This window comes from Mus musculus, chromosome 16 (assembly GCF_000001635.26).
Source record: "Mus musculus strain C57BL/6J chromosome 16, GRCm38.p6 C57BL/6J".
In the NCBI taxonomy this organism is placed as follows: Eukaryota; Metazoa; Chordata; class Mammalia; order Rodentia; family Muridae; genus Mus; species Mus musculus.
The window spans coordinates 3930441-3956370 of NC_000082.6; the positions used below are offsets into that span (position 1 = coordinate 3930441).

General features: G+C 47.7%; 2 protein-coding genes and 1 non-coding gene across 21 annotated transcripts in view; 1 reads left to right on the top strand and 2 right to left on the bottom strand.

The window, feature by feature from the left end:
• The window catches only part of Cluap1 (clusterin associated protein 1), a 35106-nt gene extending 23247 nt beyond the window's left edge, over positions 1-11859 (top strand). For 6 of the 10 annotated variants that reach the window (XM_017317157.2, XM_006522704.4, XM_006522703.4 and 3 more), the window contains 4 exons: positions 3267-3374; positions 7119-7174; positions 7414-7470; positions 10328-11859. In XM_017317157.2, the coding sequence (XP_017172646.2) occupies positions 3267-3374; positions 7119-7174; positions 7414-7470; positions 10328-10477 (371 nt within the window). In that variant the 3' untranslated portion in view covers positions 10478-11859. The remainder of the gene's footprint in view (positions 1-3266; positions 3375-7118; positions 7175-7413; positions 7471-10327) is intronic. The other 4 variants (XM_006522701.4, XM_030249327.1, XM_030249328.1 and 1 more) reach the window with 2 other exon arrangements.
• LOC115488700 lies at positions 6234-6377 on the bottom strand. Its single transcript, XR_003952001.1, has one exon. It is a non-coding gene; the product is annotated as a small nucleolar RNA SNORA48 (small nucleolar RNA).
• A 1507-nt stretch (positions 11860-13366) lies between the features above and the next one.
• Positions 13367-25930, bottom strand: part of Nlrc3 (NLR family, CARD domain containing 3) — a 35211-nt gene continuing 22647 nt past the window's right edge. For 3 of the 10 annotated variants that reach the window (XM_030249120.1, XM_011245902.2, XM_011245906.3), the window contains 11 exons: positions 24705-24788; positions 24116-24199; positions 23492-23575; positions 22988-23071; positions 22423-22506; positions 21947-22030; positions 18930-19013; positions 18464-18547; positions 17820-17924; positions 17386-17469; positions 13367-17099 (listed from right to left, as the gene is read on the bottom strand). In XM_030249120.1, coding sequence (XP_030104980.1) covers positions 17009-17099; positions 17386-17469; positions 17820-17924; positions 18464-18547; positions 18930-19013; positions 21947-22030; positions 22423-22506; positions 22988-23071; positions 23492-23575; positions 24116-24199; positions 24705-24788 — 952 coding nt within the window. In that variant the 3' untranslated portion in view covers positions 13367-17008. Of the gene's footprint in view, positions 17100-17385; positions 17470-17819; positions 17925-18463; positions 18548-18929; positions 19014-21946; positions 22031-22422; positions 22507-22987; positions 23088-23491; positions 23576-24115; positions 24200-24695; positions 24789-25930 lie in introns of those variants that run through there. The other 7 variants (NM_175547.4, NM_001081280.2, XM_030249121.1 and 4 more) reach the window with 5 other exon arrangements.

Genomic DNA, 25930 nt, shown 5'->3' on the forward strand with positions numbered 1-25930 from the left:
TGGGCCTCTCTTTCCACTAATGGCCGACTAGGCCATCTTCTCATACATATGCAGCTAGAGACATGAGCTCCGGGTATTGGTTACTTCTTATTGTTGTTCCACCTATAGGATTGCAGATCCCTTTAGCTCCTTGGGTACTTTCTCTAGCTCCTCCATTGGGGGTCCTATGATCCATCCAATAGCTGACTGTGAGCATCCACTTCTGTGTTTGCTAGGCCCTGGCATACACTCACAAGAGACAGCTCTCTCTGGATCATTTCAGCAAAATCTTGCTAGTGTATGCAATGGTGTCAGCGTTTCGATATTTATTTTTATTAAACTCTTTTCTCTCATTTTTAATTGTGGTAAGAACAATAGATGATATCTGTCATTGTTGACTAGAATATTTTCAGATGGCAATTTTCTCACAGATTTATATTAAGTGACATTTGAATTTACTCAGACAGCTTGCTTCTCATAAAGACTGTGATGGTAAGCACAGGGCCTGCATGGGTCTGCAGAGGTCTTCTATGTGTATGGATGGCTGTTAGCTTGGACCCCTAATCGTGGTAAAAGGTCTACCTAAGACTCTTTGTCTACTCTTGAGACTCTTTTCCCCCTATTGAGTTGCCTTGTCCAGCCCCAGTCTAAGGGCTTTTGCTTTGTTTTACTGAATCTTGTTTTGTCCTGTTTGGCTGTCCTCTCTTAGAGGCCTGCTCCTTTCTGAAGAGGAAACAGTGGGAATGGATCTAGAGCACAGGGAAGGTAATAGGAGCTAGGAGAAATGGAGGGAAGGGAAATTGGTTGCGATGGAGTGTATGAGAGAAGAATCTATTTTCAATGATAATAAAGTTTGCTTCCAGTTATACAGCATCTAGCTAATATTCATTTCTTTTTCTTTTCTTTTCTTTTTTTTTTTTTTTTTCTTTTTGGTTTTTCGAGACAGGGTTTCCCTGTATAGCCCTGGCTGTCCTGGAACTCACTTTGTAGACCAGGCTGGCCTCGAACTCAGAAATCCGCCTGCCTCTGCCTCCCAAGTGCTGGGATTAAAGGCGTGTGCCACCACCCCTGGCTTTAATATTCATTTCTTATGATACTCATGACATTTGTGTTTGTTTAAATGCTACAGTTAGCTTGAACTCTATGTAATAAATAGTTATGAATGAAAATTATGCCTACTAGTGTGAATGGTCCCATATTTTAGGGCAGGCTGAAAGGGTGCTGTTGCATGCAGTGTCAGTGAAAGACCTCACTTGCCTGTTTGCAAATCCCAACCATAGTCATCCAGGAGTGCTTACCAAGGCCCTAACCTGTAGAAGAGTGTACTAAACATGAGGCCTCGACTCTGAGAGGGAGTCTTCTCCGTAATGAGCCAGCATTGCTCACCAGGATGACACCAGGGCAACAGTTCCACAGAAGGAACAATGGCAGTGTGTGTTCTTCCTGCTACAGCAGTTCTGTTGCACTGACTCGCTTCTCTTGCTCAGTTCTGTTCTCTTGATGAAATGTCTTTATTCTTGTGGTCAGAACAATATACCTGGGCACCCAGCTTTTCTCCAACCTGCCTGTTCCCTGTATCTGTTTCCTGTTGTACCTGTTCTCAGAGAGTCTAGGAAGAGCAGGGACTTCTGGGAATCCTTTAGAAAACCTGAACCGAGTCTGTAGCAAAGCAGGCTCCTGCTGATTTAGTGCTAGGTCAGTCAAGGCAGAGACCAACTGATGCAGTGGCCTCTCTGTTGCGTGGAGTAAGCATTTAATATCGTAATTTTTATGGATGGAGTAGGAGGGAAACTAAAATGAGTGGTGTTAAATTACTTTAATATGGATTTGTTTTCTGTATAGACTTGTAGAAGATGTGGTTTTCAAACTGTGTTGGTAGTCTTGAAGGATGTTCTCAGTGACACTGCTGCAATGCCCAGGCTTTCCTCCTGAGCTAAGAACACAGCTCTTAGAAAGCAGGTTACCTTCCCTTAATATCCAGGTGGATCCAGCTACCTTGCCATTACTTTCACATGCAGGTACCAAGCAAAGCCTTTTGGAAGACCAACAACTGCTGGATTTCTAGGCTGACTTCTAAGTCAGTGTCAGGCCAGCAACTGCAAACCCCTCCAAGACCCTCCTTCCCAAACCATCACTCCCTGAGTACAGTAAGGCACTAGGCAGAGAGCTTTATCTTCCTGTTATAGTCTCTGTTAGTTCTGTCTTGGAAATGTTCAGCTTACAGACACAAAAGACAATGAACAAGTATTTAGAAAATGTATATAGAGTGATTTGGGGGCTGGAGATGATGACTCCATGATTAAGAACACTGCTGCTCTTCTAGAACAACCTAGTTAGGTTTCCAGCACCCACATCAGGTAGCCCACAGCTGCTTTCAGTTCCAACTCTGGGAGATTGAGCACTGGAGAGATGGCTCAGCAGTCCTGAGTTCAATTCCCAGCAACCACATGGTGGCTCACAACCATCTGTAATGGGATCTGATGCCCTCTTCTGGTGTGTCTGAAGAAAGCAACAGTGTGTCATATATTTAAAATAAATATATTTAAAATGATGGCACTAAAAATAGCCTTTTATGCAGTGTATGCCTGAATGCCTCCCCTAATGAATAGATACAATTTACTTAAAAAAAAAATTTTTTTTTTCTAGAAGAAAAGTATTGATTGTCTGTGTATGTGGTATTAGGGATTAGACTCAGAGCTTTGCAGGAAAAATAATGAAATAAATAAGCACATGTGTTAGCCCTGAGCCACAACCCCATCAACGTATGTATGCCTTTATTCTAGAATTTTCCCCAGTAAGAATGTCACTTCAGCGCTGTCTCAGAACAGCTTCCTCTGAAGCCCAGGCCTGGCTCTCCCCTCACCTCCATCCCACCCGCCTTGTTCTTTCACATCCACTTCTATCTTTGTTAGGATCAAGGCTCTTAAATTAGCAATATGGCCTGACAAAGAACAGAGTGGATTTCTCCCCCGTTAACCAGGACTTCCACTTTGACAGCCAGCTACTCGATTTTGTAAAAATTTCAGACTGTCATAATGCTTTGAAAACACCTGGTCCATGTTCTTTTCACTTTGAAAAATTGCTCAAAGCAAATACAGCATATTATTGTCTACATTAACATTTCACGAAGTACCTGTGAATAAATCCAGGGAGTCTCATAAAATCTAATGGATGAAAAGAGAACTAAGAAAGGCAGATGATTTTGCACTGGAGCCATAGGAGGCAGAAGAGGTTACACTGTAATGGAAGACCTGCTCTCTTACTCTGCCTTGTGGTCTTTCTGCTAGGCAATGATGACTCAGACATAGACATCCAAGAGGATGATGAATCAGACAGCGAGTTGGAGGACAGACGGATGTCTAAGCCTCGGACAGCGATGGAGGTGCTCATGCAAGGTAATGTAACTCCTTCTGTCACCCAGTTCCTCGTGCCTGTTTCTCAGAACTCCAAGGGCAAGCTTGGGTGAGTGCTGCTTAGAACTGCAAACCACAGTGTGCTGAGAAGGGTCCCTGGAAACACTTCCTGTCCCAATCTGTTCTTCAGGATCTGTCTCTCAAACTGCATTGCCTCTAATAGTCCTTTTGTTTGATTCATGTAGCTAAGCTGATCTTGAATTCACAATGTACCTCAAGATGACCTTCAACCTGATACTCCTGCTTCGGCCTCCTAAGCATTGAGATACAGGATGCAGCACTATGCCCTGCGCATGTAATATTCTTATCTCTGTCCCTGGGAAGAGCTGGTTCACATTTGTGGTTTCAGATTTCCCACAGATATCTCAGAAATGGCCTCTGTATCTGAGCTCTCTGCACTATTTGTTTTGGTCAGTGCAGGTCTATCCCTTGTGGCCAAGGAATTAACACAGAAAAGGTGTTACATAAGAGCCTCTTACAAACCTCATTTGATGGATGGGAGCCAACACTAGAGAAACTGTAACTTGCTCAATGTTAGTTTTGTTCCAAATTCTGCTTAAGTACTTGCAGAGTAAAATCAGGTAGCACAGTTCCAGAACCTATGGCTAGGATCTGCAAATGCCATAAGACTTTGCACTTGTCTAACAGTTCTGGGCCCCCCCCCCCAGCAGCGCCCCTCTCCTCCTGCACTGTCTGGAGCCTAGTCACATTTTCATTCTGAAGCTTCCACCTCGATCCAAGTACAAGTGACACTGGTTCACAAAAGAGGAATGTTTTTTCTTTTTCCATAGATAGCAACAAAGTTCTACTGAATGTGACCTAACAGTGGAGTTCAGTGATGTTTCCTCCCCAAATACTAAGGAGATATGTTTTTCTTTTTTAACTTTTTATTGGTTCTTTGTGGGTTTCACATCATGCACCCCAGTCCCCTCATATCCACCCTTGCAACTACCCCACCCCCAATAAAACACACACAAACAAAGCACAGGAAACATCTCATCATGGAAGCTGTAGTGTGTCACAGTGTGTCCCACAGTCTACCCCTCTGTCCACACATCTCTTGCAATGAGTCATTGCAATGAGTCACTCATCTGGTTCAAGATCTCTGACTTCTGTGACACCGTCAACATTGGATCGTCATTAGAACTTCTCCTGGTTATCCTATTGTTGCCCCGTGTCATGGAGATCCTGTAGACTGACCCTTTCACGCCTCCCAACCATTCACTAATGATAGAGATTTTGGAATGGACCAATTCAGAGTCCTAAATCTGGGCCTGGGTGGAAACTGGCTCTCCCTTATCCCCACCACCAGGGCTAGCTAGCTCTCCAGCACTGCTCCGGCTAGGCTAACAACAGGAGGCAGGGTCAGCCCTCCTGCTCTTGTGCCCTAGGGGCCAGCTCACCTGTACCCATGCCTCCAGAGCCAGCTCCACTGTGCTGCCCAGCAAGGAGCAGGGCCCAGTCTCCTAAGTGCTGCAGCCTGCGAGGGCTGGGCCAGTACTCACACCCCCGGGACAGGCTCACCTGTGCCTTCACCGTAAGTGCCAGCTCCACTGTATTGCCCAGGCAAGATACAGGACCCATTCTATAGAATGCTGCAGCCAGCAAGGGGCAGGGCCAGCTCACTCTCCCTTGTGATTCCAGGGTTGGCATTCCTGACTGCCTTAGGTGACAAGGGGAAAAGGGGCAGAGGGCTAGTAGCAGGGCTAGCTTTTCCTCACTCTGTCCTTGGGGCTTGCTCACCCACTGCCCCTCAGCCAGTGCCAGCACTACTGTGCTGATTAGGTGAGGTACAGGGCCCACTTTCCCGAGTGCTTCGCCTGACCAGGGGCAGGGCCAGCTCTCCTGACTGCCACACTCGGTGTGCTGCAAAGGAGGCAAGGCTTCACCCTGCACCTATGCTGCCTCATGGTAGACAAATGGTAAGGCGCTCTCCCGAGTTCTCGACCTCTGGGCTGGCTCACATGCACTGCCCCCACCCCAATACCCCACACCCACTCATGCCACCAGGGTCAGCTCTGCTGTGCTGCTCAGGCGAAGTGCAGGGCCTGCTCTCCTCAGTGCTGTAGTTGGTAGAGTCAGGGCCAGCTCTCCCAAGCTCATGACCCTGAAGGCAGCTTTGTGGGGTGGGGTATATCACTTCTGTGTCTGTGCCACCCCATGGCAGATGAGTGACGAGATCAGCTCTTCTACACTCATGCCCTCAGGGCAGGCTCACTCACTTCTGCCAGCAGGTCCAGCTCCACTGTGCTACCTGGGCAAGGTGTAGACCACCTCTCCCAAGTGCTGCCTCTGGGGGGCGGGGGACAGTTCTCCAGAGCAGGACATCCAGTGAGAGGCAGGCCAGTTATGCTCAGCCCCTGGACATCTGCATGGCCTCCATCAGCTGCCCTGGCCAGGACATCCCCATGTTCTCTAGTGGAAGTATGAGCCACGGACACCAACACCAACCTCTGCCACAGTGTAGCCAAAAACTCACACATGGCCCTGAGTGGCAGCTAGGCTAGGACCTCATCATGGCCCCAGGTGGTGAGTCTGGCCACTCCTAACAAGCTACCCTCTCCACCCCAGTTCCATCTCTTCATCATGCTCAAGCTGCTCCACTTCTCCTTCCATCTGACCAGCACATAGTTGTTCATTGTGGAGGCTCCCACTGCAGGCTGGCCGCATGGCTGGTGGGCCCCTGGGCGACATCCTCCATCCATGCTGTGTGGCATGGTGGCAAGCAAGTGTCTATGGCCCACCAGTGTCACGCACTGGAGGGCAGGTCTGTGGGTGGCAATGCAGTCCACAGGCCTGCCTTCCTCCTTCCATACTGTACTACAGGATTTGATTTGATTTTTATGAGTCCTAGGCACACAACAGTTTTGCCCACCAAGCCAGGCATGAAGCTAGGATGAACAAAGGACTGCCATCTGCTCTGCCCCTGACTGATATAAGAACACCAACAACAACAAGGGGTCTCTTTGCCCATCGCCAGGGGAACAAAGGATATGTTTTTCAAATACTCATGATTCTTTTCGTGGTTGTTTTGTGGTGCTGGAAATTAAATCCATGACTTTAAGTATATAGATAAATGCTCCACCACTGATCTATACCCCCAGCCTTCGTATAAAATGTTTATATATTTTTATTATATTCAGTTATGTGTGTACACACATTCATGTGCACACTTGGACACATATCCAAAGGTAACTTGTGAGACTCGGTTTTTTCCTTCTAACATGTAAATTCTGGAGACTGAACTCAGATAATTAGGCTTAGTGGCCAGCCCATGTTAATTTTATTGTTTTGGTTGTTGTTGTTATTGTTGTTGTTGTGACATTCTCACTGTGAAGCGCAAGCTAGCTTTGAGCTCCCAATGATTCTCCTCCTGAGTGCTGAGATTGCAAGTGTTTGTTATCACCCTGATATGTTAATATTTTACTGCCTTTGTCTCATCTTTCAAAGTAGAAGTGCAGAGCTCCAGCATGGTGATGCACAGCTATAGTCCCAGCACTCTAGATGCTGAGGCAAGATCAAGAGTTCAAGGTCAGCCTCGACTATAGAGTGAGTTTCTCAGAATAGAGGGAAGGGGATACAGGAACGTGACTACTGTTTGTTGGAGCTCACTTAAGTACATAAATTATTGTGTATGCTGGTATTTCCCCAGTTTTCCAAGGTCTTAGATGCCATTTTCTGCCATATTTTCCAAGGATCTCATCATTTTGTGGTTTGTTTTCTCAGGAAGGCCCAGCAAACGGATCGTGGGTGCAATGCAAGGTGGAGACTCGGATGAAGACGTGAGTCCATCGCCCTCCCAACACTCCTGTGCCCCTGGTCTGGGGCTGTGCTCATAGCTTAGTTTAGGTGCTGCCCGCTGTCAGGGAGCTGCCTATTCCAGCACATGGTTTGCCTGTGAAGGGCTGGCTCTCCCTTGCTTGTTAGGAGCTTGTTTCTTGTTACACACAAATATGCACACCCTTTGCCCTTCTTTGCTTCGCCACCTTCTCACGATTCTTTCCATTCTCACTTTCCAAAGATGCAAGCAGCACCAGCCCTCTTAGGTAAATGCAGGACTCCCAGCTCCAGGAAGCAGGTTGGTTTACTTTGCTTGCCTCATCTGTTCGTTGCTGTGTGTTGGCCTGCTCAGGGCTAGCAGGTCCTCTCCTCCAGGGTAATGCCTCCTCTCTTGGGCAGGAAGCCCTCAGAACAGATCCCATTGTGAGAGAAGCAGGGTGATCTCTTGCATTACCATACTAAGCAGGCCCAAACACCAAGACCAAAGATGAGAAAGGTGGCTGCGGTCATCAGGCCCTGAATTATAACCTAGAAACGAAGTATTGATAGCAAGGGCATGTTCCAGCACCGCCTGTCTTCAGTACCCTTCTACAGTTCTGGAGCAGGAACACAGAAAAGATATTTTCCTAGACCAGGGCCTCGGAGGCACCTGGTAGGGGGCTGAGATCAGGATAGATAAATGGCTTGAGAACTTAACCAAAAAGGGAAATCTGGGTTCTCAAAATGGCAGGCTAGGTATGCACTGCCGGGCTCTCTGAGCCCTGTTCTGTTACAGTCCCTGTCCGTGCTACTTGGCCCATGTAGCAAAGGTACTGGAAAGACACTGGATTGGTGTCCAAGGTCAGTTCATAAGGCACAGGACTATGTCTGGGGTCTGGCACTAGCACCTTGACAGGGACAAACAGGACCTTATACTCTTGTATGGCGCTTGACTTACTAAGTACCACAGTGCGGTATTACTTAGATTCACAGGAGCAAGCTAGTGCCTAGCCTTGCCTAGCAGGACACAGAGACACGTGTACCTTGAATTCTTAGGGCAGTCACTAGAGAGGCAGGAAAATCACTCAGCTATAGCTTTCTTTTTAACAGCAAGGATGCACATGATAAGGTAGCTGCATCTACTCCTGTCCACCCAAGGCTGAGCGCAGAGGATCTGGCCTAAAGAGCTCGTGCTCCCTGGAGAGTGTGTCTGGCTTCTGTTGTATCTGCTTGCATGCTTTTCAGAATTCATGCATCCTTAATGGCTCAGGTGTTCCCATTTGTTTATTTCATGGAAGCTGTATTCACACAGCCCCTCTGTCACAGGGCTTCTATGTGTTTGCTCAGCATGAATCTGTTGAGTCCTATCAGTGCCAGGTCCTGAATGCAGCAGGGAACAAAAACAGTCCTTGCCTTTGGGACACATATGTTCTAGGAACAGTCTAGCAGACATACTATAGTCATGGTTGTTAGGGAAGAAATAGTTCAAGAAGGTAAGAAATGACAGAGACAAGGGATTTTATTTCTCCATGATCAGGCAAGGCCTCTAATGAGAAATTGGAGGCCTGAATAAGGGACAGGGTGAGCCATTTTGGGGTGGATAGAGCCCCTGGGCCCAGGGAGTGTGAACACTTCCAGTGCCTAGGCAGTGGCAGAATGGAGGAACTAAGTTGAGAGTGATGAGAGACAGCACAGGCAGTGTGGACCTGTGTGGGGTTGATGAGCACCTCATAAGATAGGGAATGTTGCAGTTGTAAGCCCAGGAGAGGCAGGCAGCGACTGCAATTGTGTAGACTGGAGGGGAGGGCCTTGTATCCTGAGAACGTGAGGACATTGCTGTTGAGAAGTGCTGCGAGTCTGAATGTTTCCAAAGTCGGACCCATCTTGTTTTCTTAGCTGACTGCACCAGTGTGATGAAGAGGAGAACATACACACTGCTTCGGTTGTGTAACTGACTAAACGCACAGGGCTTTAACTTCCTGAAACAGAGATGAGTTGAGGAGGGGCTGAAAAGGTGGATCAGGAATTTGGTTTTAGACATTCTCGGGTGTGTGGCCTATTAGACATCATGCGGTATGGAGTAGACAGTTGAAATTAAAGTTTGGAATTTAAGAAACAGGACTGTGAGCCGGGCGGTGGTGGCGCACACCTTTAATCCCAACACTTGGGAGGCAGAGGCAGGCAGATTTCTGAGTTCAAGGCCAGCCTGGTCTACAGAGTGAGTTCCAGGTCAGCCAGGGCTACACAGAGAAACCCTGTCTCGGAAAAAAAAAAAAAAAAAAAAAAAAAAAAAAAGAAAAGAAAAGAAAAGAAAAGAAAAGAAAAGAAACAGGACTGTGTCCCCACTGGATCAGAGTCTTTTGGGTCTTCATAAGAGTGGTTTGGGGATATGGGGTAGATTGCTGTGCTTAGGCAATGGAGGGGAAGTACATGGGGATGCTTGAGAACAGTAGTTTACCCAGAGAATGTCCTTTCTTTTTTTCACTGTGAGACATGGTCTTTCTATGTCGCTCAGGCTGGCCTTAAATTAATAGTCATCCTCCTGCCTTAGCTTCTGGAATGCTGAAATTGTAGGCTTGTACCACAATAGGTCTGGCCTTCTCAAGAATTTCTGCTAGAAAGGAAACAGAGTAGAGTAGCTGGAGGAAGTGACAGTTCTTTAAAGAAGAGAATTCTAACGTGTATGAATATTCAGGAATAGTCTAGATTGGGTGACCAGCCATCTTAGTCTATATACATGGAACACAGGACTTGTTGTAAGAATGAAAGCCCGAATTGGTACTCCCTGGATCCAGACCATGAAGGAGCTGCACACCCTTCACCTTGCCCTCTTACCCACATCTGTACTGCTTTCCACCTCCACCTGGAATAGGCCTCCTTTTCTCCTGCACTGGGTCTCTGGACTGCAGGAGCCATGCAGCATCGAGGTTCCTGAGCATGAGTTAAGGGACATCCACAGAAAGCCAACCCCTGCTCAACAACCCTGATAAAGAGTTACTAGTTATATAGCCTCAGGCTAGTGGATTTGTTCAGCTAGCAATGTGCTGTGTCCCCACAAACCTCCACCACATGGGTATTGCTGGTCATTGCACTTTGGAGGATAAAGTGGGGTCTCTAAGGACAAGCTATCAGTGTGAGCTAGCACCTCAGTTATATTTGCCATCTCTTTGTTTCAGGAAGACTCGGAGGACAGTGAAATTGACATGGAAGATGATGAAGAAGATGATGACGATTTGGAAGATGAAAGCATTGCTCTCTCACCAGCTAAGCCCAGTCGAAGGATCCGTAAACCGGAGCCCTTGGATGAAAGTGACAATGACTTCTGACCTTGCCAAGGGGCCCAGGCAGATTAAGAGCCTCAGATGTATAGGTACACAGGGACTCGGCAGGCTGGAAAGGTAACATGTGTTTTGTTCACTACACCATCTGGGCTTAACCCCAACAAAGATGTTCTTTTGTCTATCTCCTAACACTTGGGATCCCCATACCTGTGTTCTAAGTCATTCAAATCTACAAGAAAATCCTTTGAGGAGAAATACAGACTGATACCATATAAGTCTTGGCTGCTATTATTATTTTTTTTTTTTTAAAGATTTATTTATTTATTTATTTATTATATGTAAGTACACTGTAGCTGTCCTCAGACACTCCAGAAGAGGGAGTCAGATCTCGTTATGGATGGTTGCGAGCCAACATGTGGTTGCTGGGATTTGAACTCCTGACCTTCGGAAGAACAGTTGGGTGCTCTTACCCACTGAGCCATCTCACCAGCCCTATTATTATTAAATAAGTTTTCCTTGATGATCAGGTCACAGGCTGATCATCAAGGCTCCAGATTATGACTCTTTTGTTTTCTCTCAGAGGACCAGTGTCCTTCTGGGAGGCAGATTCACTTCAAATTACATGCCACCATCATATAGTTCCCCAGCCTGGCTCCCTCAACAAGTGTAGCTCCAACTTCTACTGCTACCTACTCATGCTAGCAATCATGTGTGCTTGTGCTAGGAGGCATGTATGTGTGAAGGCCAAAGGACAAGCACTGTACTTGTTCCTCAGGAGCTGTCCACCTTTTGGAGGGTGTAGGGATGGATCTTTTACTAGGGCCTGGGAGCTCATCGATTATCCGAGACTGACTAGACAATCGGCTCGTCTTATCTCCCGCTTCCCAGGGATTACAAGCGCACACTAAGGGCTTGGGGGACTGCACTCAGCCCCTCATGCTTGCATGACAGACTGGTATCAGCTGAATTATATCCTCAGCCCAACTGGCATTTCTTATTTCATTTATGAGACAGGGCCTAGTCTAGAACTCCTATGCAGACCAGGCTGGCCTTGAACTCACAGAGGTTCATTTGTGAGTTCAGAGGCTCCCCTGCCCATGCATGTAGAAGTCAGAGGAGGACATCAGGTGTCTTCCCAATTACTTTCTGCCTTAGTGCTTGAAACAGTCACTCCCTGAACTGAAGCTTGCTGTTTTTCATCTAGGCTGGATAGCCAACAAGCTCTTGGTACACAGTGCTGGAGTTAAAGGTATGTGTAGCCACGCCCATATTTTTGCTGTTTGTTATTGTTTTGTTTTTGAGTCAGGGTCTTACTGTGTACCCCTGGTTGATTTGGAACTTCCTATGCAGATCAGGCTGGCTTTGAACTCGAAGAGATGTGCATCACTCTGCCTTACACTGCTGTGATTAAAGGCGCACGCATCCCACTCTGTCACTCCATCTTTTTTATGTAGGTTCTGGGATCCAAACTTAAGTTCTCATGCTTGTATAGAAGGTGGCCATCCGCACTAGGCCATCTCCCTAAGCCCGTGCATATACCACATATAGAAGATTTCAAAAGCTACTTACCTCTCCTTAAAATGTGGAAAATGGCCAGGCGTGGTGGCGCACACCTTTAATCCCAGCACTCGGGAGGCAGAGGCAAGTGGATTTCTGAGTTCGAGGACAGCCTAGTCTACAGAGTGAGTTCCAGGACAGCCAGGGCTACACAGAGAAACCCTGTCTCAAAAAAAAAAAAAAAAAAAATGTACAAAATGTGAAATGTGACATGACTTAGTGGGAAAGGAGCTCACATGGTACATAGAGGGAACTCGCTCCCACCAATTATCCTCTGACAACAGCACAGGCATGTTAGTACCCACACACGACTCCTCACACAAATAGGTGTGATTTAATATGTATTCAACACTGCATTTTTATATAATTAAACATTACTTGAAAGCATTATTTTTAAATTCTACCTATTACATATAGAAACTAGCGTTTGTCATTGTTGAACTTTTTTTTTTTTTTTTTTTGAGGCAGGGTCTCATTGTGTAGCCCTAACTGTTTTGGAACTCACTATATAGACCAAGTTGGCCTTAAACGCAAAGAGATCCACCTGCCTCTGTCATGAACTTTCCTAAAGAGCAGGGGAGGGGAGGGGAGGGGAGAAGGGGGGAGGAGGGGGGAGGGGAGAGGAGAGAGGAGAGAAGAGAAGAGAAGAGAAGAGAAGAGAAGAGAAGGAGAGAGGGAGAGGAAGAGGAGAGGAAGAGAAGAGAAGAGGAAGAGAAGAGAAGAGGAAGAGAATATCTTAGGGTTTTATTGCTGTATAGAGACACCAAAGCAACTCTTACAAAGGCAAACTTTTTCCTAGGGCAGGCTTACAGTTTCAGAGGTTCAGTCACAGCAGCAAGCATGGCAGTGTACAGACAAGCATGGCGCTGGAGAAGGAGCTGAGAGTTCTCCATCTTCGTCTAAATACAGCCAAAGGAGACTGTTTTCAGATAGCTAGGAGGAGGGTCTGAAAGCCCACACCTACAGTGATACACTTCCTTCAACAAGGCCACACCTCCTAATAGTGCCACTCCCTGGGCCAAGCATATTCAAACTCCCGAAGAAAGAAAGAAAGGAAAAGATCACTGTGGGCTGAGCATAATACTCATATCTTTAATCCCAGCACTCTGAAGACAGGGCAGGTGGATCTCTGTGAGCTCAAGGCTAGTCTGATCAATATAGAAAGTTCTGAGCCAGCCAAGGCTTAGTGTTGTAGGACGAGCTCAGGTGATGGCCTTAAACTAGATCCAAGTGTCTAAAGGGATGCTGAGAGGATAAAAAGGCTTTGGGGACTACTCCTTATGGGAAAGTTGTATTGAAAAGTGCTTCGAGTTGTGGCGTCCTAATTGAGTATTTGTTAACTGAGAGCAGTCAGGAGGTACAAAGAGCAAGTTTCAGGGACACTTTGGAAATACACTAACACACATATAGTATGTGTGTCTAGTCATGACTGACAAATGCACAGTCAGGAGAGAGCTCCAGATAAACCTATGGACAGAACACACTTATCTCTGTACTCTCCCAGAATTCCAGCAAAAACAGAGGGGTGAAGGGAGACAAAAGGAAGAATGAAGCAAAAGAGAGAGAAGCAGGGAGGAAGAGGAGGATGAAATTTTCATAGGGAGTAAATACACAAGGACCACAGCAGAGACCAGAGTGAATGACAACCACTGTTCAGTGATGTGGAAAACAGAGGGAAGCGTTAAAGCTGGAGGAGCCAAGGTGATGCCTCATCCTAACAGAATTAAGGTCTGAGACGGAAAGGAGCAGGCTGCACTTAACAGCAGAAGATGTGCTGTGGAGAGAATGCAGAAGACAGCAGCAGAAACTGTCCAAAATTAAACAAAGAACAAGTAGGGAGAAAGCCAAACCACTGTCCAGTTAGCGGTTTATCTCAGTTCTAGACCCATAGTTTGGCTTCGAGACCTTGCAAGCCAGACAGCTGGGAAGCCTCAAGAGTAGACTCTGGAAAGGGAAGCCTTGTAGGTCTGGTGGAACTTGCTCTGGGAATCTCTGGAGAGCACCCTATTTCCTTACAATGTTTGGCCCTCAAACCATACACTAGGCTCTCACACCATACACTAGGCTCTCACACCATACACTAGGCCCTCACCACATACACTAGGCCCTCACCACATACACTAGGCCCTCACCCCACACACTAGGCTTCTATAGGTTAGAGCTTTCCCAGGTTTCGTTTGCTGACTGACTGCTGTCCAGAAAGCTTTGGCCAGAAACAAGGTAAGTCAGAAGGACAGAGCAGCATGGTGGTGGTGGTGGTGGTGGTGGTGGTGGTGGTGGTGGTGGTGGTGGTGGTGGTGGTGGTGGTTCTGCTGCTGCTGCTGCTGCTGGCAGTGCAAGAGAAGGAGCCCAGGACCACTTCCGAGAGCTGGATGGAACCCCAGTCAGAGAGCAACATCATAAAAGTACCAAAGAAAGCTAGCATTCTGTACCCAGGAACACTACCCTTCAAACCAAGGGAGTACACTTTCCCTTTCCAAGTAATATTCTTTGAAGGTTGTATTTTTGCTCCAGCCTGAGAGACAATTAAGGATCATGTATTTCATTGTTAGGTCTTTTTTTTTTTTTTTTTTTTTTCCTGTTTAATTTAAAACAATCTCCAGGCTGCTATAACATCTTTCTGCAGGCAGAGCTGCCTAGTCAACAGTTCCTGTTTGGGTCTTGTGTGGCCATACCGCTACAGTTAGGCTTGGGTAAACATTTTAGGCAGAACTACTCCATCAGCGCTGTGTCTCTTGGTCACACGTGATGTTTGTTCACTTGTCCCAACTTAGTCACTTGTTTTCCTTTGTTTTCTTGAGATGGGATTTTATGTAGCACAAACTGGTCTTGAATTCACTATGTGTCCAAAGACAACCTTGAACTACTGATCCTCCTGCCTCCACCAAGTGCTGGGATTACAGGCTATTCTTGGCTTAAATCTAATCTCTTTGTCAAGGCTGCATTTGTCTCGTTACTTGCTGTGTTGCCTTTTTTCCTACATATACAGCATCACCTCTCACTATCAACTGTCAACTGCCATGATAAGTCTTCTGAATACTCAAGTTTTAGGTTTTTGTTTTGAAACTCACTTTTTAGTTTTAGCTAGCCTCAAATTTATGCTTCTCCTTTCTTGTCCTCTCAAGCACTAGAATTACAAGTGTGTTCCACATGTCCAGCTCCTGCATACTCATTTTTTTTAGACTTATTTATTTATTTATTTAAAGTACACTGTAGCTGTCCTCAGACACTCCAGAAGAGGGAGTCAGATCTCGTTATGGATGGTTGTGAGCCACCATGTGGTTGCTGGGATTTGAACTCCTGACCTTCGGAAGAGCAGTCGGGTGCTCTTACCCACTGAGCCATCTCACCAGCCCCCTCATTTTTTTTAAGACAGGGTCTCACTATGTAGTTTCTGCTGTCCCGGAATTTACTAAGTAGACCAGGTTGGCCTCAAACTCACAGATTCCTCTGCCTCTGCCTCCCAGGTGCTGGGATCAAAGGTGTGTGCCACCACGCCTGTACTTTGTGGTCTTTATAAGCATTTATCTTAGTGCCTTAGTTCGCCTAGGTTTTCTTGTTTCAGTCAGACAATGGAAGAAATTTGCCACAGGGAAGCACAGCTTATTTCCTCCATGGGGAAAGCTACAGCCACTGGAGAGGTTTTGAAAGCTTAAAATCAGGGTAATGGCATCAAGGTATCAACATGTAATTCGCTATGGACAACCAGTGTGCTGGACGCCAACTATGGCAGGCATGGTAGATGTTTGAGAGATCTTATAAAGAGTGCGGAGCCTTGGAGACTGAACCCTTACTCCAGAGTCTTAGCATTAACCTTTCGTTCATCTTCCCAGATTTCTCATATCTTCTCCATATGTATCTAAGGATCACACCCCAAAACTTTCTTCTTCTCTTGAAAAAATGAACCCATTGTCACCTTTGGGCAAGTTAATGTGCTTAGTGGGCTTGAAGTCTGCAGAGACTGGTGCCAGCTGTATGAGTGTGCAGGGCAGGAACACTACAGAGACTGATGGTGCCAGCCATGGGAGTGTGCAGGGCAGGAACACTACAGAGACTGATGGTGCCAGCCATGGGAGTGTGCAGGGCAGGAACACTACAGAGACTGATGGTGCCAGCCATGGGAGTGTGCAGGGCAGGAACACTGCAGAGACTGATGGTGCCAGCCATGGGAGTGTGCAGGGCAGGAACACTGCAGAGACTGATGGTGCCAACCGTGTGAGTGTGCAGGGCAGGAACACTGCAGAGACTGATGGTGCCAGCCATGGGAGTGTGCAGGGCAGGAACACTACAGAGACTGATGGTGCCAGCCATGGGAGTGTGCAGGGCAGGAACACTACAGAGACTGATGGTGACATCCATGTGAGTGTGCAGGGCAGGAACACTGCAGAGACTGATGGTGCCAACCGTGTGAGTGTGCAGGGCAGGAACACTGCAGAGACTGATGGTGCCAGCCATGGGAGTGTGCAGGGCAGGAACACTACAGAGACTGATGGTGCCAGCCATGTGAGTGTGCAGGGCAGGAACACTGCAGAGACTCATGGTGCCAGCCATGGGAGTGTGCAGGGCAGGAACACTACAGAGACTGATGGTAACATCCGTGTGAGTGTGCAGGGCAGGAACACTGCAGAGACTGATGGTGCCAGCCATGTGAGTGTGCAGGGCAGGAACACTGTCATTATCTTGTCTTATGTTCTTTTGAGTTGGGTCATGTGGAGACCCTGGGGATGAGTAAGCCAGGACCAACCTCCTACTTTGTGGAGCTTTGAGACTTTGCTCCTGAGTGCCAGACCCTGGTGGCAGACCCTTCCCTTCTTCATCCCAAAACAATAGCCATTTTCCTTTGGCTGACCCTGGGCAGGCAAGATGCCTGTGAACTCTGCTGGAGCGCCTTCCCCTCCTGTTGAGAGCAGCTTTAGAGCTGGCCCAGCAGCATCTCCGACTCCAGGAAGACTTGCAGAGAGCAGAGGTCTCTGAGAAGAAGCTTCTGGCTGAGTCTGCATGGTCCTCCAGGAACTTTCCTTATATTTCCACAGTGCATGTGGGAGCGTTTGTCTTGATGGCCTCTGAGATCATCCTGGCAGCAGACTCCCCAATGGGATTCCCCTGGAGACTAGGACAGAAGAGTTAGGGCAGACCTCAGCATCTTCAGGTTGTCTTTAATAGAGTGATTGTCACTATAATGAATTCAGGACCCTACTGAATTTGCCCTTCTAGGATCCCTCCTACACACACCACTCTGGCACATTCCTTCTTAGACCTAGTCTCCCCGTGGAGTTGTCAGAGTGTCTTCAGATCACCTCACTCCCAGAACTGGACTAAAGGCAGAACCTGGTCTGGGAGCAGTTTTGGGGCTCAGCCAAAGTCGCTGGAAAAGATGGGTGCCACTCAGTACTCACTTAATATGGTGCAGACCGTGGTTCTCAGACAGTGCAGAGGCAACAAATATGGCCCCATCCATCCCCAGTGAGTTCTCCTGGAGACTAGACAGAGAAGAAATGGAGAACCATGGTGAGTCTTCAGGACAGAAAAGACATAAGGAGATGAGGATGGCATGAGCAGTTCTGATTGATTGTCCACAGGCACCATAGCAACTGCTAGACTGACATTTGACCTCTAAGCTGTAACCAGGTACTCTACTCAAGACCAGAACTTTGTATTGTAAGTAAATTATAAGTAAATTATTTAAGGAGAACGAGCAAAGCTACCTTCGGTGGATGTGGTCAGTAATAGTCAGAACACTGCAGTTAACCAGAGGAAATTGTGTACTTATCTGAAAAGTGCTGGCAGAAGTTGGCTGCTTTGGCTTGCATGTGGGTCACACATCACTTACTTGAGTCTTCGGAGACTGGAGTTTAACTTTAAAGCATTTGCCAAGGCCTTGGCTCCAGCTGCCCCAACGTCGTTTCCTCGTAAGCTGTCAGGGCAAGTGAGAAGCCTAAGGTGCAGAGATAGGCTGTGGGGTGACACTAATGTCCCTCCGGATGGGTATGGGCTTATCTGGACATTACCAATCACAGGAATTGGGATGGCTTCTTCCTATGCACTTAGAGGAAGCCTGTCCTTTTCTACTCCAGAGAAGGAAAACCTAGGCTGAGATAGGAGCAGTAACTCTCCATCCCACGGTACACAGTGCACTGTGGTTCAGGACCCTGGTGAGCAGAAGGGACATGGGCATGTGGGGAGCCCCACCAACACCAGGAGTTGGCTGCTGATTCCTGGGGTGTGGGGTTGGGGAGATACCACTAAATAGAGTCTTTGGACCTGTTTATCTGGAACAGGCCCAACCCATAGTGCCATAGTGACTACAGGGGAAGACAAAGTGGGGACAGACAAGATGGAGCATAAAACCCACAAGATCATGAAATTATCTGTCTGTATAGATGTCTGTCTTCATAGTTATTCCTTTTGAATCTGTAGCTTCAGGGTTTTTTTTTTTTTCAGCAAACATCTGTCAACGTCACCAGGAATACTCACTCAAGAATCTCCAAGGTTCTGTTCACAGTGAGGGCCTCCCCAAGTGCCTGGGCCCCTTGGCTACCAATGGAGGCCACCTGTAGGCTATACAAGAGTTAATGCAATCAGTGGGTAATTGGCCTCCTGTGCTCCAGGCCTCTCCCTGCCCTGCACCGGAATTCCCTCCCTGTTCTGTAGAGAAATGGCACTAAGGACTGTTTTCCTGTGACTCTTCCAAGAACACTGCATCTCCCACCTCTATTTTGACACCTGAGAACATATGATATGGATGGAGATAGGGTAGTCTTCTGGAAGGACTTGGGGCAAATGCTGTCTATACCTGCAATCCTTCCTACATGTTTGATTACCCAATCACTAATATTAGAAAAGCCAAACAGCTTTCCCAGACTAATAAACAAAGATGGCTGTGGCATGAGGGGGTGGCGAAGGGGGTGATCTACTTGGCTCCCACGCCCACAGGACTTACTAGAGAGCAATGAGGGTTGTGTTCACCTTCAGTGCGCCAGCCACTGAGGAAGCTCCTTCATCCCCTATGGCATTCTCCTGTAAGCTGAACACAGTGTGACCCATTGGTATAAACAGAGTTCTAGCCAACTCTCTGGGAAAGGTCTATGGGGTTGGTCCCTTTACACACACCAGACCTACATCAAGTCACCTTAGATAATTGTCTTTGTTGGGCAGCCATTGTGCCCTTGGCCTCATAAGCATTAAGCACACAGGAACCTAGAAAGTCTGTGTTTATCTCAACAAACTGTCCAAGGCAGACAAGAAAAGAGACATAGAAATTGCTATCAACAAGGTTTGAGACCAAAAGTGTGCTTTTCAAAACCAACAGGAAGATTTACCTGAAGTCCTCTCGGCACCACTCTTCTAGGTGGGGAGGGAGGCTGTTTTTTGATAGTTTTCTGTGTACCCCTGGCTTCCTCAAATCCAGAAATCTTCCTCCCTCTCCCCCTGAATGCAGGGATCAAAGACATGTGCCAGCACCGCCCTGCTCTGCCGTTCTTGCTGGCTAGGCTTTATGCATCTTTTCTCCTACTTCCAGTTGGAAGACAAAAGCAAATTCTGGGACAATAAATGGGTTTGGGACAAATGGACATTGCCATGTGTCAGGAAACACTTTGTGTTCATTAGCAAGCATCTGAGCATGTCCCAGGTACTGAGGGCCAAAGCAACAAGCACCATTCTGCCCTGTACTGCTAGTGTTTGTCAAGTTGACCCAAACTAGAGTCATCTGAGACAAGTGAACAGGAACAGCCTGTGGCCAATTTATGTATTATTTATTGAAGTGGGATGGTCCATCAAACTGTGGGTAGTGCTAACCCTGGGTAGGTAGTCCTGGGATATATAAGAAAATGAACTGAGCAAGCCAGTGAGCAGCACCCCTTGGTGGCCTCTACCCCTTCTATCTCTAAATTCCTGTCCTGGCTTCCCTCAGAGATGGACTGGCTTACAAGCTGTAAGGGGAAATAAATCCTTTCCTTTCCAAGTTGGTGTTGGTTATATGTTTTATTACCACAATAGACAACTTATTAATGCCCTCTCAGAACTCAGCTAGGAAGGCACAATTAAATGAGCAAATTGATAGGCCAGGTCTAAGCTACAGGGAAGACCAGCGAAGTCCCTACCCCAGTGTGGTACCCAGAGGAAATAAACTAAGCCAAACCAGGTACTGAGAGACAGAAAAAACTGGAACATCTAAAGAAACCTGGGAGACAGCTGAGTTCATGGAATGATGAGAGCAGAAGCTTTGAAGTATGAAGAGGCAGAGCTTTAGGGACCTTGGAATCCAGGCTTCAGGGTTACATGTGCAGTCACTTATAAGATAGATGGATGTTTTAGAAAGCTCTCTGGTTAGCAGCTTGAAGAGGATGGCCTAGCTGTGGATGAAGGTCACACAATGGCTTGGATGGTGGCAGTTGACAGAAGCTGTAGGAGGGGCAGTGGAGAAGTCAGAAGGACTTGCAGATGAGCTGGGAGTGGTGGGAGCCCAGCCCCAAGCTTGCACAATGATTGGTCCCAGTGGTCAGAGGGAGAACTAAAAGCAGGCCTACATGCAAAAGGATGCAGCAACTTGCAATACCTGAGACACTTAGGGTACGAGGCAACATGGCTGTGGACTGCTGTGCTAGAAGGGACACTACTGGGTTAGTTTCTGAGTTACTTTTCTATTGCTTTGATAACACACCATGGCCAAGGTAACTTAGAGAAGAAAGAGTTTGTTGGAGGCTTACAGTTTCAGAGGATGAGAGTCTAGGACCATCATCATCATAGTGGAGAATGTGGCAGCGGGCAGCTGACAGACATGGTGCTGAAACAGTAGCTAAGAGCTTACATCTGGATCCACAGGCATAAGACAGGGAGAGCTAACTGGGAATAGCTTGTGTTTTTGAAGCCTCCACAGTCCATCCCCAGTATCTCACTTCCTCCAACATAGCCACACCTCCTCATTCTAACCACACAGTTCCACCAACTGGCCACCATCTTCAAATATATGAGCCCATGGGGGCTGTTCTCATTCAAATCACCCAGGTAATGATGTGGGAGTCATCAGAAGTTGAGCAACTGGAACCCTGAGGAACACCAGTGTCTTAAAGCAGCAAGAGAGTGAGAAGTGCCAGCTAGAGATGTATGAAAGATGGAGAAGAAAGTACAAAGTGATGCAAAGGAGGCTCACACATCTAAGCCTTGGGCTGTGGAGGCGGCTCAGTGGGTAAAGGCTTGCCTTGTAAGCAGAAGGTCCAGAGTTAAGATGCCCAAGCCCACATAAAGCTAGATGCAGTAGCATGTCTGTAACTCTAGGTCTCCTCCAGGGAGACTGGGAGCAAATGAGAAACCCCAGAGGCTCACAGCCAGATTGCCTGGCATATATAGAAAGGGGGAAAAAATACTGTCTCAAGGTTAAAGGCAAGGACCAACACCTGAGGTTGTCCACTCAGGTCCACCTTCACATGCACACCCACATTCACAAACTTAACACATACACAAACACAAATATTTTCTGTGTAGCCCTAGATGTCCTGGTCACTCTGTAGATGAGGCTGGCCTCAAATTCACAGATCCACTTGCCTCTGCCTCCCAAGTGCTGGAATTAAAACTGAATCACCATATCCCAGCTCTGTCTGTCTGTCTGTCTGTCTGTGTCTGTCTGTCTCCTCCCTCCCTCCCTCCCTCCCTCCCTCCCTCCCTCCAGGCCTCCAGATGAGGACTGAAACCTTATGATAAAGGAGATTTTTTTTTTTTTTGGTTTTTTTTTTTTTTGGTTTTTCGAGACAGGGTTTCTCTGTGTAGCCCTGGCTGTCCTGGAACTCATTTTGTAGACCAGGCTGGCCTCAAACTCAGAAATCCGCCTGCTTCTGCCTCCCAAGTGCTGGGATTAAAGGCATGTGCCACCATGCCCAGCTGTAGAGGAAACTATTTTTAAAGATCATCAGACCGTCCCTGTGCCTGAAAACTACCCCTCATCCCCACAGGCCAGCTTACTCTAAGGTTGTCAGGGTTCTGTTCAGCTGGAGTGCTTGTCCCAGGGCCCTGGCCGCACCAGCTTGGATGAAGTTCCACTGCAGGCTGGAAAGATACAGACCCATAACCACATGGCACAAGAATAGACTGGAGAGGCTCTAGGGATCCAGGAGGTCTAGTGGCTGGGTGAGTCTGTGTAGGATCTGGCAGCGGGATTCCTGTAGTTCCCTTCAGGCTCAGCCCCCAGAGGGCCAGTGTTTTACCAAGTATAGCTGGGGACCCAGAGGGCCTCAGCTCAGATATTCTCCATGAAGCACAGGTCACCATGAGTCACAGCCATGACTCCTGCCTCATAATCTAGGTCTATCTGAGGATAACCTCAGGAATACAAACCCAGGATAGGAATGCCTGTCCCAAATCCAGGTTCCAGCTACCATGCTTGGTTTGTGAGTGGCCCTGCAGCTGAGGAGAAGGGAGGCTGGGGAGGGGAGACTTACTGAAGGTGTGTGAGGGAGTGGTTTTCTCCCACAGCTACTGCAATGGCCTGGGCACCTCGGTCATGGAGGAGATTAGCTGTCAGGCTAACAGAAAGGGAACAAGAGCTAGTAAGGCACTACCATGAAGCCTCCATCCTGGTCACTAGGGATCCAGTTCCCATCCTCCCCAAAACATGCTCAGCACTGATACTGAGTTTATATGGCTCGTGATTAACAGAGAACTCTGGTGTGCCAAGAATGCTCAGTGTCGTTACAGGGTGTGCCACCAGGACGCTAGAACCAAGAACAGGACTTAATGCCTATCAGCATGGTTCCATGCCAACTCCTTAGGGTTCTCTCCCATGTGCTTATCCATCTCCAGGGATAAGGCTGGAGAGTTCTTATGTCAGGGTTGCTGATAGATCCCAGGTGTCCTTGCTGACCCTTCCCAAGTCAAGCCCTTGTCCAACCTTGTACGCTGTGATGATGCCAAGGTCTAACCCACCATAATGGTGACCTGAGCAGGGGAAGAAGTGAATCCCCCTTTGACCTCCATCCCCCCAGACCATATCTATCTACCACGTACTCCAAGTGCTTCAGAGTGTTGTTCCTGCAGAGAGCTTGAGTGAGGGCCTGGGCTCCCTCTGGGCTGATGGAGTTTTCTCGCAGGCTGAGGAGACATAAGACTGGGCATTCAATCATGTAATGAGGCTTCTGACAGAGCAAGTCCAGGTTTTAGGCTTTTCAAACCCCAAGAAACCACAGGCCCTTGGACTCCTAGGACAAAATGTGAAGGAGCCTCTTCCAGCTAGCCAGGGTTCTAATCGGTATCCTACTCTGCACTGCCGACAGTCTAGAACACAGCAGAGGAAAAGGACGGGCTCTGAGTTAAGAGGAACAAATGGCACCTGAAGGACTTATACTTAGGGGAGCAGCCCCCTGGTGCCACAACTGACAAAGTAAGGAAAGGGATGGTGCCACATTCTAGAACCATTGTACCAACTACAGATTTCTCCAGTCCCAGAGGCCTTATATTCCCACTGGTCAAAGGGACAGCATCCTGGCTGTGGGGTTGGGGGTCAGGGCTTACTTGAGACTGGAGAGTGTCTGGTTACTGCAGAGGGCTCGCATCAGCACCGTCACTCCCATGTCACTGATGGAATTGCTCTGTAGGCTGCAGACACAGGACAAGGGACTATTGATGTGACTGTCCTGAGACCTGGAGGGAGCTGTCTGACCCAGCCTGGAGCCGTGCCCATGGGATTCAGCATGGAGCTGGGGCCCTAGGACCTACTCTCCTCATCCCCCTTTCCTCTCCCACACCACTTTCAAGCTCCTTCCAGCTCGAGGCCAGGAGACTTAGCCTGTCCTATCTCCTTAAGGAGATAAGCCCTGAGGTTTGCAGCCTTGACATAGGGCTGCAAACATGTTAGGTCCACTCCAGAGAAAATGAAGTGGCAAAGCCATCCTAACGTGGCAGCAGAATGCAGCCAGCCCTGCCACACCTTCCAAAGCTTTTCTTCAGCCACTGGTGCTCACATAGGACACTGTCATTCTTAAAACTGCAGAGAAGTGGAACTGTGGGCAGAACAGGACAAAAGATGGACAGTGGGGCAGAGAGCACAGGGCTAGGGTTGGTAGGGCTTTCCTCATGGAAATGGGCTCAGGCAAGGGTGATTATCAACCATGGAGAGTTCTTCCCAGGCAGACTCACTCTAAGTTCTCCAGGATCTGGTTCACCTTCAGGGCCTCAGCCAGGGCTATGGCACCTCTGTCGCCAATGGTATTACTGGAAAACCTGCAAGAGACACATGGTGGTGGGTTGTGCCTAGGTGTCAGAGCTCAGAGGAGACCACCTCTGTCTCAAGGGTGTCCAGTGCAATTGAGCCTCAGTTGTCCTCATCTGTAGTTGCTACAGGTGATCAGGTGACCCCCCTATTGTAACTCTTTGGAAGGAACTAAAGGTTAGCCCTTAGAGGTATGTCTGAGACTTTATATGAAGATGGCCAAGAGATGATGTTTCCTTCTGAGAGCAGGGAAGCAGTAATGAAAGTATGCCTGTGAGGTTTGAGGCCTACCCTGTCCTTCTCTAAACCCCTCAGACATCTCTCTTTGTACCCAGTTAGCCATCAATCTATCCACTCTTATATCCACCTACCTCCCATCCATCTACTCCTCCTTCACATCCCCTCATCCATCCACCCATCTATTCCATCATCCATCCCCTACCCACAAGTACGTAGGGAGGGATGGCCTTGTGCTTGACCCCAAGAATACCAATTTGGCCTTTCGACCTTTCTCACATGAGTGCTTTCAGGCTCCTGTTCTGCTTCAGGGCATCTGCCATCTGCTGGGCTCCTATGAGCCCAATTAAGTTCTTCTGTAGCCTGTGAGAGATGAGAAGGGTCTGTCAGCAAAGCCAGCCACAATCACACCCAGGCCAAAGCCAGTCTGGGTTGCAGGTGTGAGATCAAAGACAAATAGGGAACCATCTCCATTTACACTCAAAGGGTCATTGACAGAGTTAAGGTGAAGGTGCAGCTGGGAGCAGGAGGCTGAGAGTGATCGACAGCCTCCTGTATGAGAGACTTCATGCACAAGTCTGCCAGCTAGCAAGGTAGACTAGATCCCATCTGCCTCCCACCTCAAGAAACTTCCCAGGGAAGAGGTACAGGACAGATGGGAAAGGACCTCTCCTGTGTAAAGTTAGAACACCCTCCATACAATGGAAAGAGACAGGGACCCATGAGATGGCTCAGCAAGTGACTGTGCTTGCCCTTGAGAACATGCATGGAAGGAGTCACCTCTGCTGGGCTGTGGAAGGGCAGGAGCTCTGTCTTTGCAACCTCACTGGCAATTGTCATGATGCTGCTTTTACCGTCACATTAGTGCTTTTTCTTTTTTTGTTTTGTTTTTTTTGTTTTTTGAGACAGGGTTTCTCTGTATAGCCCTGGCTGTCCTGGAACTCACTCTGTAGACCAGGCTGGCCTCGAACTCAGAAATCCGCCTGCCTCTGCCTCCCAAGTGCTGGGATTAAAGGTGTGTGCCACTACTCCCAGCTTAGAGCTTTTTCAATAAAAGAGTACAGTGTTCTTTTCCTACATCTGTGGAGATGATTTTCGGGGTTGGCAGAAGTTTTGTTTTGTTTTGTTTTGCTTTCAGTAGTTCTTCATACCTATTTGAAGTGGAAATTTATGGTTCCTTTGGAAAGTCAGTTGTGTTGAATGGTGTTTTGCCAAGGCAAGCATGCAAAAGGACAACTTAAACCTGTTCCCACCTCAATCTGTAAAATAAAGGAGAGCTAATGATTGGGCAGAAAAAAGGGAAGGTGGAGTGGAAGGGGGAGGAGAGAAGAAGAAAATGGAAGAGGGAGAGGACACAGAGGAGGAGGAAGAAGAAGCACATAGCCTGGAGAAACCGCAAGTTCTAAGGGAGATAGATGGAGGAGATGGTAGTGTAGCAGTAGACCTGCCCAATCTAGGCGCACAGCGTGTATTCATTAATTGAGTTGTGTTTTCATTGAGGGGTA